Source organism: Fistularia commersonii, chromosome 29 (assembly GCF_037954325.1).
Source record: "Fistularia commersonii isolate RoL2024-O1a breed Wild chromosome 29, RoL_Fcom_v1.0, whole genome shotgun sequence".
Classification (NCBI taxonomy): Eukaryota; Metazoa; Chordata; class Actinopteri; order Syngnathiformes; family Fistulariidae; genus Fistularia; species Fistularia commersonii.
The window spans coordinates 3,501,295-3,521,346 of NC_141312.1; the positions used below are offsets into that span (position 1 = coordinate 3,501,295).

Here is a 20,052-nt window from a genome sequence, read left to right on the forward strand (position 1 = left end):
AAACCAAACCAATTAGGTGTGACAAAGACACGTCAATCACACTCTCGAGGCTTATTTTCTAAACGAAACATGTCCCGAATATGCCGGACAAAATGCATCACGATGAAAATGAACTGACCGTTATAAACAAACACCTGCATGGCAGGTCGCTATTTTTCTTCAAGACAATGTCATTTAACATTTATACCACTTTCTTCTCGGAAAGGAAAAACGCGAATGTTAATCCGAGCCGATATTTCGACGTGTTCAAACCGAGAGGTTTCGTTTTGCACGGTTGTGAATAAGCTCAATATCATTTCCTGGCTGAAGTTAATTAAATGGGGAGGTGTTATGATAGTTGCTTAAAAGTGTATGGAAAATATCGATTTGGGTCTTATCTCTTTGCCGATTTGAACCCGGAGGAAAATCGCGGTGTGAGATATCGGGCCGGCCTGTCTGGGCTTAAAACACCGAGACGGCTTTTCAGTGAACTCAGAAAGGGTCGCGACGTCCCCTCTGATCGGAATTCTCGACAAATCAAATAGCGGATCTGACAACAATCTCTTAATCTGACATTTGCTTAAAGTCTCAAGGTTTTTTTTTTTTTTTTGGAAGGGGGTGTGTGTAAAGTATAGGCTGCACAGAAAACTACAAGAGAACGGCAATCATTGTCAAAGTAAATAACACACTGATATAAAATGATACAACGGCAGAATCGCAGATAGCTACATGCCAAGTCATGGCAAGTTAGGGGGAAAAAAAAAAAAATTGGCATCTGACCTGAATGAAAAATAACACCCCGTGGAGATTTCTTGCAAACCAGCGAGGATATCTCTGAAATCCTTCTGTGGTAATTTTAAAGAACATTATGTCCTGGCGAGGTCTCCATTTGCCTTACAGGGAGCTATTTTCTCCTACTAGACCCATGGGAGAAACAATAATCACCCACGAAGAGATAATAAGTTTCATGTTTCTCGAAGGGGGAATAAGAGGCGGGTATAGTGACAAACTACGATAATTATTTGTAAAATGGGGTGATTGCTTTAATCAGATTACTTATTCATCAATAGCCAATGATGAGTTTGACGGCAGTATGCGACTGTGCCTCAAAATAGACAGGTAGAATAAAAAGGGGAATGACGTTATCGGGTTAGGTTATAAAGAAGATTTTCATATTCATCGATAAATATGAGGGTAAATGTAGATATATGATGTATTAGGGTGCATAGAAGTACCGCCAGTAGTCGATACGATACCAATGTCAGTTGTACGCCTTGTTTTTAGTGACTCAAGAAAGGGCATAAACTGGTTTGTGTTTAAATCAGTGGTCCCCAAACTACGGCCCGGGGGCCGGATACGGCCCGCCTCCACATTTTGCCCGGCCCCTGAAAAATACCAAAGATGCATAATGTTTTTTTTTTCCTTCTGGCCACGTTATTGTGACTTTTACATGCATAGAACGTAACGTTCTATTCCACGCTTTTGCAGTCTGCGCCTTATCAGGTCTCTTTTTTCTGTGAAAAACTTGAAAAGGGCTATTTGGTAATTATTTATTTCATAAATAATGTTATTTATTTAGTTAATAATGTTATTATTTATCTATTTTTATTTATTTATTTGATTTGTTTTTTGTTTTTTTTCCTGTCAAGATCCCCAGTCGGAGTTAATTTGTGGCTATATATGGCTTTCTGAAAAACAAGTCATTTTAACATTTAGACACCACTGCGATCGTCACACTTTTTGTTAAAAACTGGTGTAGCCCCCCCGTCAGAGAAGGGAAAAGTTATTTGGCCCTCGCAGGGAAAAGTTTGGAGACCTCTGTTCTAGTGTATATTTTTTTGGTTAAAAAATATGATTAACCCCCTATAATGAGTTTGGCACGGCTGTCTTCAAGGGTGTTCCCGTTGAGTTGTTTATTCGAATTGTTATAATTCCCTTGCGCTAACTGACATATTCGAACGCCTTCTCTCTTACACAAACACCATTTGGCGATCGGATTTCTAAGATGTCATTATTGTACATAAACCGACGCTGTTTTTATTCGTGTTCTATAAATGTGCGCGGCAAGAGAGGTCATTTACCTTTCACCTCCTTTTCGTTCCTGAACCAGCGCAGGTCGGCAGCCGGCTTGCTGCCCCGAGAGATGCAGGTCAGAGTGATGTGCTCGCCCTCCATGACAGGCTTAGTCAGTCCATTGATCTTAGGCTTCTCCGGCACACCTGAAGGATGGAGCGGAAATTGTGGGCAATTAAACTAAATCATGCACAGTGGTGTGTCATTAGGAAACGATAATATTATTAGGCCTTATTAAAATTCTTGCTCCGGCATGCCCCCCTGCAGGGAGATGAGAAAGTAGGCGACAGAGCGCCGTCCCGCTTGATAATACAACACTATATCTTGTGGATATTTTTCCGCCGTACGCACCGGGCCACTCCCTTCTCTCTCTTCACGGGAATAATCTTGACCCGACGCCGCTCCTTTCGCTTTAGCACGCGAAAATCATTCTGAACGACGAACCAATCGGGCGTTTTCTCGTGATAATCCAGGACGGGGAATTAATTGCGCGAATTTATTTTGCCGCGGCCGTACCCGACGGATCCGTGCGAAGGTAAACAAAAGCTGTCAGCGGCGAGAGGCCGCGTTGTGCGCGGTGTGCACACACACAATGTTTATTGCTGGCCGTTCCCCATTATAAGTGGGTTTTAAGCGTGTAGTGTCTCCTCTCATGTCAATGAGGAATGAGTCTGCCTCGGGCTCAGTGACTGAAAGGTCTGTCAGTCAATGCCATTGACTCAATCTGGCCTTGACTGTCTCACCACTCCCTGAAAGGTTTATCACCCGACTTAAAGGTCCCCTTGTTTTCTGTTTGTCATGACTCTAAAGAAATAAATCACACGCCGCGGTGGCGATGGCGCTATCTCTGCTCCCTTCATGCAATGTTCAGCGGTGTATATTATTCCGTGCGGTTTTGTTCGATGGAAAGTTTAAAAGTGCGTTAAGGGCCGCTGTGAAGTGGCTCGCATGTAAGCGTAGGAGTCGGTAAATGTAACTTGATTGCAGAGACTGTTTCATGGCCTTTTTTTCAGAGAGAAAAGCAAGACAAATCAAATGTGTTGTTTAGTCTGTGAAGCCACGCTCAACTGACCCAGGCAGCTTTAAGTCTGCTGTTTAGTGTGTGTGTGTGTGTGTGTATTAAGAAAAGCACATCAAGTGCATATAATCCTCTGCTAATAAATGCGTCCTGAGCATATATATTTCTGGTTCTGTGTTTAAGCAATTTTGCAAAAGCAAACCTTTTTTTTCTTACAAAGTTAAAAGAAAAAGGATTCAACTTCTCCATCCGTAAAGCTTATCTTGCGATCAGGTTTACGGGGAACCGAAGCCGATCCCAGCTGTCGTTTTACTTTCACTTGCGCTACCAACACTGTTCATATTTATACACTACCTATTTATTGTCAATACAGTGCGGGCAGCAAAGTAAGAATTTCATTGTACGGGGAAACACGTTTCCAAACTGTACATATGACAATAAACACACGACGCTCCCCCGTCGGAATTGAACCGGGAATCTTCCTGATCCACCTTTGTTACAAATGCAAAAATGAAAGTAGGCTCCTAATATAAAAGTGTGCCATTAAATCCTGACTATGACCGTGACCTAGTGGGTGAGGTTAGCCGCGAGTGCATAACAGCAACACACTAGAATGTAGAATGCTTTTTTAAATAGTAATCAAATCGGCTTTTAATTGTTGAGCTCTGGCCGCTTTTGCTAAAAAACATGTTGCCTTTAAAAGTAAAAGCTCATTTCGCCGCTTGCTTCTTCTGCCTTTTCTCATATTTCATTCAAAGCAGTCATTGTCCTCTGACAGTTGCAGAGAAAGCGGGCCGTTGGCCGACCATTCTGGACGCCCTTTTAATTTCTACCTCTGCTTCCTGGCTCTTACCATTCAGTATTGGTCAGAATTGCAAAATAATCTTCTCTATATCCTTTTTGAGCAATAGCCTTTAATGTCTCTAATTCTCTGAATGCTTGTTAACACAGAGAGCCAGATAATGGGCCTGGAGTGCACCAGCACATCTATTAACATTAGCAAACAGTAATTGGCAAGATAATAAGCCCAGTGGCAGGAAAGGGAGACGATGTTTGTGTTTATGTGATGATCACAACAAAACTAAAGGACAGGCAGGCTTAACGGCGCGTTTTCGTTTGTCTGCGGCTCGAGGCAAACGACTGCGGTCATTTAACTGTTGTAGATTTGTGTATGTAAAGGAACAGTGACAAAATGGAAACTTTAGAAAAACCTATAAGGGACTAGATCTTAGACAAAGTATATGTATATGTATATGTATATGTATAGATATTTATGTGTGATCAAAAAAAAATAATAAAACACCATAATAAAACAAAAAATAATAAAATGCATAATAATAGTAAAACAAATAATAATAAATAAAAAATAAACATAAATAGAAATGTTGCTCTTTCAAAAAAATGTGTACATTTAAAATGTAATTACAGACAACATTTCATTTAAGATGTCGTAAATAAGGCTTATTCTTCCACCCAAAAAAGGTCAAATATCACTTAAGTTAGCCTTCTTTGTGTCCTATACAATGCTCAAGAAAATAAAGGGAACACTAAAAAACACATCCTAGATCTGATTGAATGAAATATTCTTATTGAATACTTTGTTCTTTTTATCGTTGAATGTGCTGACAACAAAATCGCACAAATATGATCAATGGAAATCAAATGTTTGAACCCATGGAGGTCTGGATTTGGATTCACACTCAAAATGAAAGTGCAAAAAACACACAAAACTTGATTAAATGTCCTTAAAACAAGTCAAAATGATTCAGTGTTGCTCCCTAAGTGGACAGCCTACGTTGCATTGGATTAATTGGGAAAAATTTCCCCGAATAAGTGAATATTGTCTGTCTTTGTATGTGTCCCTATGATTGTCCAATGACAGCTAGGAAAGGCTAACAGTGACAAAGAGTGCAGGAAGTAGATCTACATATATATATTGGGGTGGCCGGGGCTCAGCCGGTGAAGTGGGTCCCTTCCAATTGAAAAGTCGGCGGTTCCTCCTGTCCACGTGTCAAAGTGTCCTTGGGCTGAAGGACACGTGACACCGAAATGCTCCAGATGGCCTGGTTAGCACCTTGCATCCTGCAGCCGGTGCTGCCGATGGGTGTGAATGGGTGAACGCAATCTAGTGTAAAGCGGCGTGAAGCTGCAAGGTGTGAAAGCACTCGAGCCCATATACATACGCAAAGTGTACGCCGGTCGACTTACCCAGAACCTTCACGTAGGCTTTAGCAGTTCTGACAGGCATGGTGAACAGGGAGCAGGTGTACATGCCCTCATCAGACAGAGTGACGTTAGCGATGCTGATGGTCAGCTCCGACCAGGAAGCGAGTATCAGCTCAATCCTGTTGTCCCTTAAAGCTGCACAGAAACACAGAGGGAGAGGGGAGATTACTGAACGCCGCGATGGAAATGTATTTTTGGTACAGCGATTCAAAAACCAGGATGAGTTATAATGTCTTGACAACGTTCACCTCTTAACTAGGGCGCTGCTCAGAGCTGGTGTTAACCAGTTTTTGTTTGTTCAAAACACAACCTGGAGAGTTTGACTCCTTTCATTCCTTCGGAGGCTTTTAAATGCAACGTAATTGCTTGGATAGCGACGAAAGCCAGCGCTAACCAAGCAAAGCCCCTTAATATTCGCCCAAGGACATAGCTAATGCCAAGCTTTTCTCCTTCATGTTGAAACCAACTGGAGGTAGAAAAATTCAATTTGTAACTCGGGAAGACAGTTTTAAAACATTAAAAAAAGTGGATGTCTGGAACAATGTTCAATTATTTTCTTTTCCCAATAGAAAACATTTCAGGGCTCCTGCGTGAAGTACCAGCCTTAAAAGGTTGGATTGGCTCAGCAATGCAGCTTTTTAAACGCCGTAATTGTTTCCACACAGCTCAAGTAGCACAAGCGCAGCGAACATTTGCTCTGTCGCTGCAAAATACATCAACACATCAACCGAGACATCGAGTAAGGTAACATTTGTCGCCGCGTCTCGTGAGTCTGGTGCGCTTTTGTGTGCGAGTATCCTATTTATCGACGTACAAATTTAATAAAAGATCATTTCCAAGGCCACCTCCATTGTAGCGACCTTATTTCTTGTGTTTTGATGTTGGATCCACTGGATCACGCTTCATCCGGTTAATCTAGCGGACATTCTTTCTGGATTTTATGCAAGCTAAACCTGAAGAAAAGATATGAATACCATACAGACACGCACTATTTGACCACCTTACAATAACAGACAGCAGCCCTTACACGGATCTGTTAGCGCTAGTAAAAGGGGATGTCCCTGTTTATATTATAAACACTGTACTCAAACTCTGAACTGCTAAATAACTATCTTGTCTTGCCTTAGCTTATCTTAAACACAGCACAGCATTGTTAATCTGTTCTACTTCAAATTCCCCAGTGCAAAATATGCACAAATCAACAAAAAGTTTCCTTTTAAATTCAAATTCGCCTGATAAATAAGTAATCCCCTTTAGTGGTGCTCAAAGTTTTGCAATTGCACATTAACCGGCGTGAGGATTCATGATGGAACAGTATGGAAGGAATTCTTAATTCTCTTACTTAGAACATCCTAATAATCAAAAGGGCCATTTTAATGCGGCCTCGAAAATAAATCTTCAACATGGAGCCGTATGGACTACCATGGATCATACCCATATCACACTGGTAACTGTGCTTGGAAAGCCTCTCAGACATTTTACTTATAAGAAAATGTAATCTTCCAAAAGACATAACAGGAATGGAAATCAATACTGCAATAAGAGGCTGAGAGAAGAAGCCTAATGAGACGGCGGTCAGATATGTGGGCTGCGATGGATTGGCTGAAATTTGATGGCGAGTTCGACATCTTCACATCTTTGATACGCCATGACTTAAAAAAAAAACAAAACAAAACAAAAAAAAAATGGCGATACCTTGAAAATGACATGATGCGGGCCTATTGAGAAGTCTTAAGAGTTAAAAAAAAAAAAAAAAATCACCAAAAGGCCATCAACAAAAGAACATGTGGATGATTGCGTGTGATAAAACTGTATTCATTCGGACGGAGCGGCCTTGGCTGCTCAAGGGATACATTCAAGTGTTTTGCAAGTACAAACCTTTTCTGAACCTGATTTAATAAGAGCAACCAAGGCTACCGTGCTTCGTCTTTCACTTCTGATCAAAGTGCCTCGCAGCACGTCTCCTACTAATGTTTGTGTGACTGATGGGCGAACCATTTGATTACAGATGATTCAGCCAACAGGCGCCGCCATTGGTTTATATCCTTGTGCATTCTCTCATTTGGAGTGGCAGTAAATCAATTAACAGCATACAGGAATTATCCAGTTAAATAAAAGAAAGCTTTGCATGCTGGTGTTTCAAACCGTTGACAAAGATTTGAAAATTAATATGCCATTCGACAGATTGTGGAAGCACTTTGAAAGGACTATCTTAAGATGATGGAAAAAAGAAAAAGTCCAAGGTACTGTGCATAAACCATATAAAGTTTTAAAAGTCAAGTTTTCAAAAGTTTCTTTTTTGTCCTTGACATAGAAAAAAAAAAAATTAAAATGTGTTTCTCCGAAACTCTACATCATGAAACGCCATAGATCGAGATCGACAACATCAACAACTAAAAATGATTAATTAAATTCACAAGTAAATTACCCCTGGATGTCTAAGTGTTATACCAAAGTTCGTGCTTTAAATCATTAATAAGAATAAATATAAATAGACAGCAGGTGGCACGGTGGTGCTTCGGCCTCACGGGAACCTTTGTGTGCGGAGTTTGCATGTTCTTCCTGCGTCTGCATGGTTTTCCTCCGGGTTCTCCGGTTTCCTCCCACAATCCAAAAACACGCAGCGGCTCAATCGGGAAAAAATGGGAAAAAATTGCCCCGAATGAGTGAGTGAATGGTTGCCCGTGAGTGTATGTGGCAACCTGTGATTGACTGGCAACCGGTCCAGGGCGAACCCCGCTCGATGACAGCTGGGATAGGCCCCAGAATCCCCCGCGACCCCGAGTGCAGGATAAGCGGCAGCCGATGGACGGATGGATAAATATACAGCGCCTTCCCTCAAGGTGCTGCACAAAGTGAGAGGGGCCACGAGTCGGTCGCAAAAAAAGACGCTCGCTGATGTGTTTATTTCCTATCCTGAAGTGAGGGACTCAGGGGGGTTCGAAGCTTCCAATGAACCTCCCGTTTGTTTTTTTGCGCCGCGGGAGGAAACAGAGAACCGGAAGGGACCCTTGGGTTCAAACCCCAAACTCACTCCCACACAGAGCGCTCAGGACTCGTACGCAGCGGGAAAACAAGCGAGTTTCCAGCTTCGCTCTGAAGATTCAACAGATCGGGCGTGCCTGATGTCCGGAGGCAGACTCCTCCTCCATGTCAGCACAAGAGAAGAAAGCGCCCTCTCGCCAACAGCCTTTTTTCCGGACCTCGGGAACACAGAAAGGCTCGAACCCTGGGAGCGCAGTGCACCTCCGGGTACATACGGCTTCCCGGGCTCAGGTAGATAGGATGGCGCCACGGCGACGCCATCGGCTGGGTGAGAAGCAGCACAAGAAGAGGAAGCGGGAGGAGAGGCCATCCCTGATGCAGTGTGTTCAGGACCGTCATTAAAACAAAAACAATTATCTTTTACCGCTAAATGTTCCAACTCGGAACATTCGGTAGCTTCCGTTCGCGATGAGTCCGAAAGCCTCGAATAAGCCGGATTCCCTTTATGGATTCTGGGTACGCATGCCGCAGTGATCACTGAGCTGACAAATGTAGAGAAATGTCAGCCGGTGCACTATCTCACGCGGTTCTGCCAAGGGACGGATAGCTTCACTTCTGCGGAACCCGAGCTAAACACCAACAGTGAATCACAGCAGAGTTGTAATCAGTTTGGCTAAATGGCAGCTGCTCTCTCTAATTTATTATTACATTTGTTCTGTCCCTTCCTGTCACTCGCACCAGCAGTTATCTCTACACGCTGCAAACTGAGTCTGAGCGGGCATGACGTGTTGATATAAGCACATGACATATCTTCAGGCCAGGCACTGGTGACAGCACACACCCCTGCCTGAGTGTGTGTGTGTGTGTATAAACTGACACGGTCATCAATGCAAGACCAGAAATAAAATTAGTTTTAGTTTAATGCACTGCTAGTTTAGGTGATGGTGAAAGCTGCCACGGGAAGATAAAATGCAACGCGTCTTCCTTTTTGTATACCTACCGATGTACACGCATGTTCAAATGAAATAACCGGAAAGTTAAAGAAAAGCTCACGTGAGCCAGACAACGAACAGTTTCTCAATCCAGCTGCAGATCTTCCTCCCCGTCAGTGTGCGCCTCCCCTTCCTCCCACCCGCAGACCCCATTCTGTCGACTTTAACCTGCAAATTGTGTGTAAAGTTAAACAACGCCTTATTGCGACTGTTGTCTTATTGGCTTTGGGCAAGTAAATACGAGCAGGCAAATGTCAAAAAATAAATTTGCTGTCTCTCCCCGACTGTCTGGCTGTCCTGATGTGACTCTTCTTGCGTCCTCCCCCTCCTCAGCAGCCTTCTCGGGGTATTTTCTTTGTGCCGGAGTGACGGCTTTTGAAAACATTTTCCATTTTACGACTTAACGTTCCGCTCCCGACAATATCTATCATCCAAAACTATATATAACTCCGCGGATGTGGATGTACATGACTTGGCTGAAATGGAGCGATTGAAAAAAGGCACGGTCAGTACTTCCACGGTGCATTGATAATTTGTCGGTAATATTCAATTTGGACATCTGCAGCATTCAGATCAGATATTTAATTTGGTAATTCAATCAAGCTTTTCATGCATTTTTTTTTTTGGGGGGGGGGGGTTGTCAGGCAGAGCTCCATTTAGTTTGGATGCCAGAGAGGAGCATCATCTTCATCCCCCACAAGGGTTTGATTCACGCTGGATTTAGAAACATGAAAGTAATTCTATATAACCATGAAATCACTATATAACTGTTAATGCTATGAGGTAGTCAGTAATACAACACACACACAAAAAAATATCTTTTTAGGTTTAAATGAAATTGTAAAAAAAGAACCGATTGGAGAGATTAACATCATAATTGGGTTTTCGTTATTTCCTCCACTTTGAAACATACATATGAGATCTTTTCTTTTTTGTTAAATTACATTTAAATTCAGGATACACAGTGGCCCCTTAAGATATGAATCACTTTATATATATGAATTTTTTGAGTTACGAAGCGCGATTCGAGCAAATTTTATCCTCGAAATGGAAAAAAAAAAAATTCGATAGCGAGAAAATCAAAATTTGAACACCTTGCACCTTCCAGCGTCCCTCTGGATAATTCGCACATCTCGTGTCGCGCTCCTATCTCATGTGCTGTCATTTTATATCTTTGCACTTATTTTGTGTATTTTTTTCTTAATAATCATCATGGACCCTAGGAAAGCAAGCTTATAATAACCATGATTTTTCTTTTTGATGTCCCTCACGTTATTAATATCCTTCTTTTTCAGGGTTTTTCTATATTTACATCCTTATTTCGTGAGTTTTCCTTTAGGTTTCCTTTCGGTAGTTACTTCAGCGCGTTGGGGTCCACCCACAGTTCCACAGTTCGTCCCTCTCCTTTCACTTTTTTTCTTTTCCGAGGCAATTAAACCTCGCGTCTCATCCGATCCTGAAACGAAAGGCCTTTTGTAGATGTTTTATACTGACAGGAGAGGTAGCAGAAAGGAATATATCCTTCAGTATTTGTCCACAGTCATGCTTCAGCTGCCTGCCATCCATTAGAGACCATTAGTGGCGCCCTGGATGTGTTCATGAAGGATGCTGTTGTTATTCACATCAAAGAGCAGTAGATTTGTATTATATAGCCACTACTGCGCTTACAAAATGTGCAAGCAATTTTTTCTTTTTTTTTTTTTTTTCGAGATTCGCCTCGCTCTTTGGGACATTGTGTTTATATACAGACACACGGGTGGCAAGCGGAATTTATTAGCATCAATCTGAATTTTCCTCCTGGAAAAAGTCAATATCCTTCTGTCGAGCGTGCAGCGAGTTGTGTGCTTTTGACAAAGAGTTGTCAGCCAGGCTGTGTATTTATGGCCCTATTTATTTGGCTGGAAAAGCCCAGCGCGCGCAGAGAGATCTTTCTTTTAATTCATAGTTCCGATGACGACCGGAACGCAGAGACTGACCCTGTTGATGTTCCTTTTCGAATGCAGCTGTAAAATATCAGAAAGCGGAGAGTAAATGACCGTAATTCCGAGGCAACGCGATTCTCAGTTCTCAAATTGTCAGGGACAGAACAGAGTGCAAATGTGCCAGAATCCTCCCCTTAAAGACGTCTACAGAGGATGAGAAGAAAGACACATCTTCAGAAAAAGTTGCATCAGAGAGAATACGCACCAAAAGAAGGTCAAAGACGTTTTTTCCCTTCAAATCAGAAGTGACATTTTTATTCTCAGGGTGGATGTTCAATCAGCTGATGAAACTTGCTGGGATATGAATACAGCATATTTATACAATGTAAAATACTACATGTGTCTGATATTGAGTTGAATCGTTATCTCGTACGTATTGATGGAAACCCGGTCTGTAGAGTGTGTTGGGTTAAAAAAATGTCTCTGGAATAATTCACATTTTTATGTCGAGTCAATCTGAGGTTTAGTTACAAATATTTTAGGATAGGTCCTGAATGGGAGATTAAAAAGGGATCGCTGCAGTTCAGAAAGCTGAAACTAAAATACCTGCACGCCAGTTTGGTTAAGGCAGGGGTCGGCAACCTTTACCACTCAAAGAGCCACCAGACCCTTTTTAAATTTAAAATGAATTAATACGGCATATAATGTCAATTTTTCTGCCTCTACGTTCTATGCTCTTTGCTGTCTGCCTCTTGGAAAAACAAAATACGTGTTGCATTTTTTTCAATCAATATCCAATTGCATGGAAAATAAAATTACATTTCTGCATGCAACATAACATTTTGAACCCCGAAAAAAAACAAGTGTGGTTACTTTTAAGTGAAATACTCATAAATAGTATTAAAGAAAAAAAAAAAAAAAGAATAAATTTAAATGATCCACCGTGCAGAAAAAGCAACAAAAAGTATTTTATAAAGTTTATTTAATGTTACAAGAACCCCATCACCTTCAAATTTTAACTACAATACTAAACTAAACTAAAATAAAATAAAATAAATTTCAATTAAAAACTCGTTCATTATTTTCAAAAGCCACAGGGAGCCACATCAGAGGAATCAAAAGAGCCGCGGGTTGCCGACCCCTGGGTTCGAGCAAGGAAATAATGAGATATAACAAATAAATTAAAGTGTGAATAAATTAGAAATCTAAGAAGACTGATTTCTTATCGAAATTAACGAATGTTATGATACTAATCCTGCTCAGATTGAAACTTTTCTAAAGAAAATCCTGCCAAGTCACTGTAAGTGAAGCCTGTTAAGAAAATATCTCCCACCTGCAACTGGTTTCCATATACTGTACTTCACTGGAAAAAAAAATAGTTTGCCCCAAAGCCTGGTTTGGCATATAAAACGCATTTGCACACATTCTGTTTGGCTTGAAATCGAGCCTTAAGATCGTATGAACAATTTATATAAAGAGACTTCCCCGATGAGCCGGCTGAATCCAGCTTTATCCAAAGCTCATTCTCATACCTCCGCCTGCGGGGAAGCCATTACAAAAAAAAACCTTTATCTGACCACTTTATAAGTTGCACTGCCGGACGCCCTTTCGCTGTGTTCACAAGTAAACACTGGAATCTTCCACCTGATGCTGATGGGCGCGGAGAAAGTTCATTTTGTAATTGGGGTGAATTCAAGAGGCTGCAAGGTCTGTGATATTCAAACACACAAGCTGCCAGAAAAACCATAAATGCATGAAACGCCGAGGCCGGCTTGTTTTCTATATCATGCAAATAAGTAAAAACATGGACAATTTGTTAGAAATCTATCTCAGATGAAGCTCCTACGCTGTTGCGGTTCATTCTTGGGGAGGTCAAATCCGAACTCCTTTCCGCTCCGCGCTCGACCGATCTTTTTGCCGATCCGGCAAAAGCGAAGTGCTGCAAGCGGACGCCTTCAAGTTGCTCAAGTTCGTGTGCGGATTCGGCGACTGCGCCTTGTTTTCTATTAAAAAAATTCCAATTAAAACATCACTTGTAGTGCAATCATGTTTACAAAGTACGCGTATCCTATTACAGTCTACGTCTCATGAATACACGGCTATAGACACGGCCCATCAATACACTTGAGGCACAGTCCGAGCCTATTGTTACAGTTTATAGCAAAAAACGGAATTCGTGTTTAGCATCCAATTTTATTTTGCTTCCCTGGGATAGAGAATGATCCATCACACGGTGAACCAGAATACCATAGAGGCGATGATTTAACTTCCTCTTTGCTCCCTGACCAGGGAGAGAACACTGCCGCTCCAAAAGCCTTTTCTTTTCTGTTGCGTACAGGAAGGACGATCTATTATCGCACAGCGCCGACAGTTGTGGGAGTCAGAACTTGCAACACGTCTAGTCACGGGACGGCAGCCGGCATGAAACGCTTTGTTTCTATACGCTTCCCCCTGCGTACGCGGAAGGAGAAGGAGTCGCGTCCGGTTGTACGAACGGCACAACATCGGCGGGGTTCGACCGCTGCACTTAACGCATCATGGTTGATGCATGATGAGCAGCGGGCGTCCACTTAGCAGCGTCGGGGGAGCCGTTTACGGGACTCCGTGTCTGGCTCGACAACACTTTGACATTTTCACTCATTCATTATCTATACACGTTATCTTCGGGGCGGGGGGTGCCGGAGCCTCTTCCAGCTGTGGTTGGGTGAGAGGCTCGGTTCGCCCAGGACCGGTCGCCACGGCTACAGATGGAGACGAACGACGATTCGGGGTCTCCAATGAACCCACTGCATGTTTTTGGACTCCTCCACACAGAAAGGCCGACTATCGAAATACTAGCGGGGAGCTTCTTGCTGTGAGGAGGAAGCGCTCACCACTCTGCCATCATGCCGCCCATATATACAACACACACATTTATATATATATGCACACACATGCTGTGTGGGCAAGCTGTGCGTATCCACACATGAAACGGGAAGCACATCAAGGTTACTTAAGTAAAAAAAAAAAAACATTTGCGCGGGTTGGTGCAAGAGTGCTCGGGTAATTACGTCGGTACACTAGTGAGGCTTTTGTTGTGTAAGCCCACAATGCGCAGGCATAAGCAAATAGCCAGGGTTCTTGGAGAGTCACTTTAAACTTATCATGTTTGTCCATTTCCCTCTGTCTCCTTATTTCCTCGCTCATTTCCCCGCACCGGCTTTTCTCCCGAGTTTTCCGGGCGTCCTCTCATCCCGGCCGGTCACCTCATCTATGCCGGGAAAGTGTGTCATTGAACCGACTCGGTTTGGTAATAAGAAATTCTGGAATATGCTGTAAGGTGTCTGTTCTGGATGTGATGTTTCAATGACTTGTCGGCATCTCATCTGCAGACTCGGGTTTGTTTGTGTCCCTGCATATGGATGGGAGCGAGCGGGAGAAGCGCACAGAGCACAATGGTGATGGGAGAGAAAATGTATATTCGGTATCATCCCCCGGCTGTCCCTCAGCCTCCTCCTGTTTTTTTTTTTCCCGGCCGAGCTTGACTTTTTAAAATGTAAATTCTGCCATACTCCATACAATAATTGGCCTGTGGAGATTCTTCTTTTCCATGTGACAGAAATAATTTCCTTTCATTGGTTTCTACCTGCCATGCAGAGTTCAGTGGGACACTGCCACCAGCCCGACATCATTAAGTCTTCATGAGAACTGGGTCAGGGAGGCGACGGCTCTGCCTGTAAACCCCATTATATTTCGTCCGAGGGCGGGATTTTCCCCTGGATTTCAAAATATTTCTCGACGGCGGGCCCAGTTGTGTACGACGCTTCTTTTTTTTTTAAACGCTTCAAAGGAAGTTAGACAAAATAGAAAGAGCAGCTTGTTCATTTGGTCCAAGCTGGGAAGATCAGGTTAAAATGTGTGTCTCCTTTTGTCAAATAAATAAGCTTATTACTAATTATATATATATATATATATATATTTGCCGTGTGTTTTTCTCTGCACTTTGCAAACGGTAAGTGGCTCTGCTAGTAACGACGCAGCCTCCTCTTCATCCTCGCAGAGAAACAACAGAGGAGTCGACGCCGGCGTTTTTTTGTCTACCAGACGCTGCCCCGTCTGTGATCGGCGACATCAAAATCGTCTGCGCGGATCTATTATTTCAGACGTTACACCTGCACGTCCTTCCTTGAGCAATCTAAACACAAGCTGAAAAGCCCTTTTTATTTTAATCAAATGCTGGATGCTATACTTTTTTTTTTTTTTTTTTTTTTTATCAGATAGGCATTTGCAAAGAGAGGCGACAAGGAAAGCAGACTCAGTTAGCTCAAGGTCAATGACAAAAAAAAAAAAGTTTCGCCCGTGTCTTTCAGAAGTGATAACCGCGTCTGAAAGCTCTCATAAAATGCCTCCTTAATTCCCCTCCTTTTATCCCACCAAGGCCTACATGCAGTATTCCTTCTCCGCCTTTTCATTCCCCTCATGTTTTATGGTCCTTATCTTAGAGAGCGAGGACTTGTTAAGGATCTTTTGAGATTTACAGTCATTTTTTTTTTTTTTTTTCTCTATCAGAACAAACACTTACAATTTCCGGGGGCCGATTATGTTTTGATGTTTCCAAGAGGCCGGCTTCCAAAAAACAGACAGCTGTCGCCCAAAGTTTGACTCTCCAGCTGGATTTAAGTTTGGAGACTAAGTTTTTCCATCTAAATGTCATGCATTTCATACTCTATCATTTACTTTGGGATACTTTTTACAAGCCTATTCTCTAAACTGCTGGAGCAAACAGATGCGAACGCATGGAAGCTTCCGCGGATGCAAAGCGGAGCGGCGGATCCCGCCGTTTGCACACGTTGGTCTGCACTCTCGGACGAAACCCACACGAACACAAACAGCCGGCAAATTGATTCGGGCAGCTGAGTATTTGACATCTGAGGACCCGACAGGGTTCAAATTCAGCCCTTTCGGAACCCGCGGAGGAGCAGTTGGCCCTCAGCTGTTCGCCTCCGACACTAATCTCAATGTCTGAATAGATTTCATCGATCTGAAGTCAAATGTGCACATTCTATATGCAAACAGCTATTATACCTGTTTCTGCTACTTCATAAATACTTCATAAATACATGATGTTGGGAAATTTCATCCTAACATATGCGGTACGGGAGTTCCGACTCGAGAGATTAGCTTGACATTTATGGTTATTTGTCTTTGAGTAAAGAGAGAATTTATCTTACTAAAGACCATAAATGTTGCATGTTTTTTCCGCATGCTAGAGAACCGACGTGTTTGTTTGTGTCGCTGACGCCCCCCCGGCTCGCATTGGGAACATTTAAATGTCACATCAGTATGAATCAGTCAAATGATCTACATCACGTATGGACACCGTTTTGATCCATTCTTCAAAAAAGAACGTACGGTTGCAATTGTTTCTATAAAAACGATTGCATTTTTGAAACATTCATTCATTCATTGACTCAGGGTTGCCGGAGCCTATCCCAGTCGCCATGACGACAGGTCGGCGTCACCCCCGGACCGGTCGCCTGGTGGATCACGGGGCCGCAGATGGAGAAACACAACCATTCACTCTCACGTACGACATCATCTGGAGACATACTGTACTTCAACAAGACCACGACCCTAAACACTGCTCAAATTCTACTAAGGCATTCATGCAGAGGAACAAGTACAACGTTCTGGAGTGGCCATCTCAGTCCCCAGACCTGAATATTATTGAAAATCTGTGGTGTGATCTAAAGCGGGCTGTCCGTGCTCGGAAACCATCAAACCTGACTGAACTGGAGATGTTTTGTAAAGAAGAATGGTCAAACATACCTATAGGAAGTGTTTAGAGGCTGTTATTTGTTGCAAAAGGAGGATTTACTAAATATTGATGTAATTTTTCTGTTGGGGTGCCCAAATTTATGCACCTGCCTACTTTTGTTTAAATAATTATTGCTCACTTTCTGTAAATCCCATAAACTTCATTTCACTTCTCAAATATCACTACGTTTGTTTATGTATATGATATGTTAAACTGAAATTGCTGAGACGAACAACCGATGACTTATAAAGGAAAATCTTGAAAATGATTAGGGGTGCCCAACTTTTTCATACCACTGTACAATCATTTTAGGGTCTCCAATGAATCTCAATTTGGACTGAAACGAGGGGAACGGCGTGCAGAAGCAGGGAAAAGACGGGGAATCCGACCGGGGACCTTCTCGTCGTCAGGCCGAAGCACTGACCGACGATTGGCCGAAACATTTTGCATTTTAATTTACTGGACTGTGCCGAGCTTCTTGTGCAAAGCCACAAAAACGGAAACGAACACGGGGGGAGAACGGGACGAAAACCAGACTACCCACGGCGTAAAATACACAAAATGAACGAAAGAGTTAACACGCTATAATAGCCATATTGAAGACATGATTTAAATGTCACACCCGTGGCCGGTACTCGTGCACAATGAGGACGCTAAATAGGCTTGCAAATTTAGCCTGGAAAGTAATTACACATAGGACCCCCTCTCATATGGGAATAACGAATAAATTGTAATTATGGATCATTGCAAAATTTCTCCTTCCTGGAAATAATGCTATTATCAGGTTGTGAATTACATGAAACCAAAAGAGCAATTTGTAAAGAGATATTAGCCTCTTTTCAATTGTATAAAAAGAGAGAATCCCTCTTGCCCAGTGCTCATCTTTCCCTCACTGGCAAAGCGCAGATTAAGTCCCTCAGTGGCGAGGACAAAAGTGGCTACTTTTGTTACAATGACTTATTTGAAATTCAAACAACTCTTCACTGCCGTCGGAGCACCTTTGAGAGGACAAGAGACAAGAGGAGTCTCTTTCATCCGGCTAAACGTGTTGGAGGTGAACCTCAGCAATGACATTAAACAACAACGGCGGTGAAATGGGCACTCCTCAAAGGACCGTAATGGAGTCAGTCGAAGCGTTTGTCTTTGAAAAGGTAATATGTTTATGCTAATGCCATGTGGCTTACTTTGATGGGAAACGCGGGTCCCGGTCGGAAAACACTCTCCTCTATTTCTACAATTTCTGACTCGGAGTCATCTTCCCCAATGTGGACGATGCATCCATTCCGTTTGTGTGTGTGTGTGTGTGTGTGTGTGTGTGTGCGTCGACATTTTAAATATCTATCATAAAGGACCAAAACTAAAGTGACACGGTCCTCCATTAAACTATTCATCCCGATGCGTCGATGAGTTGGTTGCTCTCTAAATTCCCATCTGGAACTTGTGTGTGGGGAATTTACAATCTTGGCAATCATCAAAATGAAAACATGATTTATTCTAATTGAAAAAAATAAATAATAATAAAAAAGAATATTTTTGACATTATTTTGAAAGGTTTCCTTCGGCTTCTTGGGTTCCCTCCCACAGTCCAAAAACAAAAATTGACGTGTGAATGAAAGGGTGAATGGCTGTATTTCTCTGTTTTTCTACCGATTGTCGTTTATATATTTTATTCATGTCATTGCTATTGTCACCCTTCTTATATTGTAGTTTAGTTTTGTTTGTCTATTTTCACCCTTAATGTTCCATTCTGTTGTCCATTCTTATCTAATAAATGTTCATATTCATTTTTTATATTATAACTTTCATATGCTGTGTGACAAAAGAATTTCCCCTATGTCAGTGGTAGGCAAAAATTTTAGCATTAATTTTTATGCGCGGGCCAACTGGTTATCATGTAAATTGAACATAATAAAAAAATTAATTTAAATATTGAAATTTTAGGGCATTTTATTTCAACTTCATGTACCGACATTATTTGTATGCAATCAACCATACAAAGTGAACAAAAGGATAAAATGAGCATTTTTTTTTTGTATTTAAAATTGACTCAAAATACTTTATAAAATATTCAAAGAAAATTGTTTGGCGGACAGGATAAAAAAGCAAAACGGACCTCATGTGGCCCGCATCTTATCTTATCTTATCTTATCTTATCTTATCTTATCTTATCTTATCTTATCTGCCTAATTGCCCAATGTATAGTTTAAACGCCTGCAGTTAAATTAACAGCACGTGTGTTGAAAAGCATCCCTGCTTTGAAATAATGAACACAAATTGATATAAGAAAATATTTTAATGAGCAAGAACTAACTGTACCAGGTGAATGTATGTATAAAAAAAAAAAAAAAAAAGAAAAAAAAAAAAGTTTGGGTTAAATTCTGAACAACTATGTGTTTGCCCTAATCCCCGTCCTCCTCTTCCCAACAGGCAGCAAGGAACATTAATCTGAGCCCTACTGTGCTCAAAGGCATTTGCAGCTGAGACATCGTTCCTTTCTCACACCGCCAGTGGCACTTTGGAAACACTCACCATCTCAGTGCTCCCATCAGCATGTGCATCTGAAATGCCACATTCAGCAAGACAACTCCCAGAGTACACACACATATACACACACTCACATGCAGCGAAAAGCCAAAACAGCAACGCAATTCTGGAGCCTCTGTAGTAACCCTTTGCTTTTCTGATAATATGAGAATCCTCGGCTGCTTTTCCATTTCCAATCTCAGAGCTCGCCAATAGAAATGCCATGAAATAAACCCCCGAGCCCAACCCCCGGTGTGATATGGAATAACCCACAGAGAACATCAACTGTTGAATTTGATGTTCAGTGCGGCTTTTTACCGCCGCTCTTTTCTGACCGAAAAAAAAAAAGGTAAGAAAGTGAATAAGTGAGTAGGTGAATATTGAATAGATTTCCACGCGTTTGCATTCCGTTCTTCGAACCGTGTGTGGGGGAAAATGGCACAAACACGCGGGGAATTCGAGATGTCGGCGTGCCAATGGACAAGTCAGACAGGGGTGAGAGGGATAAGACAGTGCAAATCCCATATGCGCTTAATC

The 20,052-nt window shown here is 42.0% G+C and overlaps 1 protein-coding gene across 4 annotated transcripts in view; it reads right to left on the minus strand.

Annotated features, from left to right (window-relative positions):
- LOC147216692 (cell adhesion molecule 2-like) overlaps window positions 1-20,052 on the minus strand; it is a 248,148-nt gene that overhangs the window by 42,184 nt on the left and 185,912 nt on the right. For all 4 annotated transcript variants that reach the window (XM_086176746.1, XM_086176744.1, XM_086176747.1 and 1 more), the window contains 2 exons: window positions 5,279-5,431; window positions 2,061-2,198 (listed from right to left, as the gene is read on the minus strand). In XM_086176746.1, coding sequence (XP_086032872.1) covers window positions 2,061-2,198; window positions 5,279-5,431 — 291 coding nt within the window. The remainder of the gene's footprint in view (window positions 1-2,060; window positions 2,199-5,278; window positions 5,432-20,052) is intronic.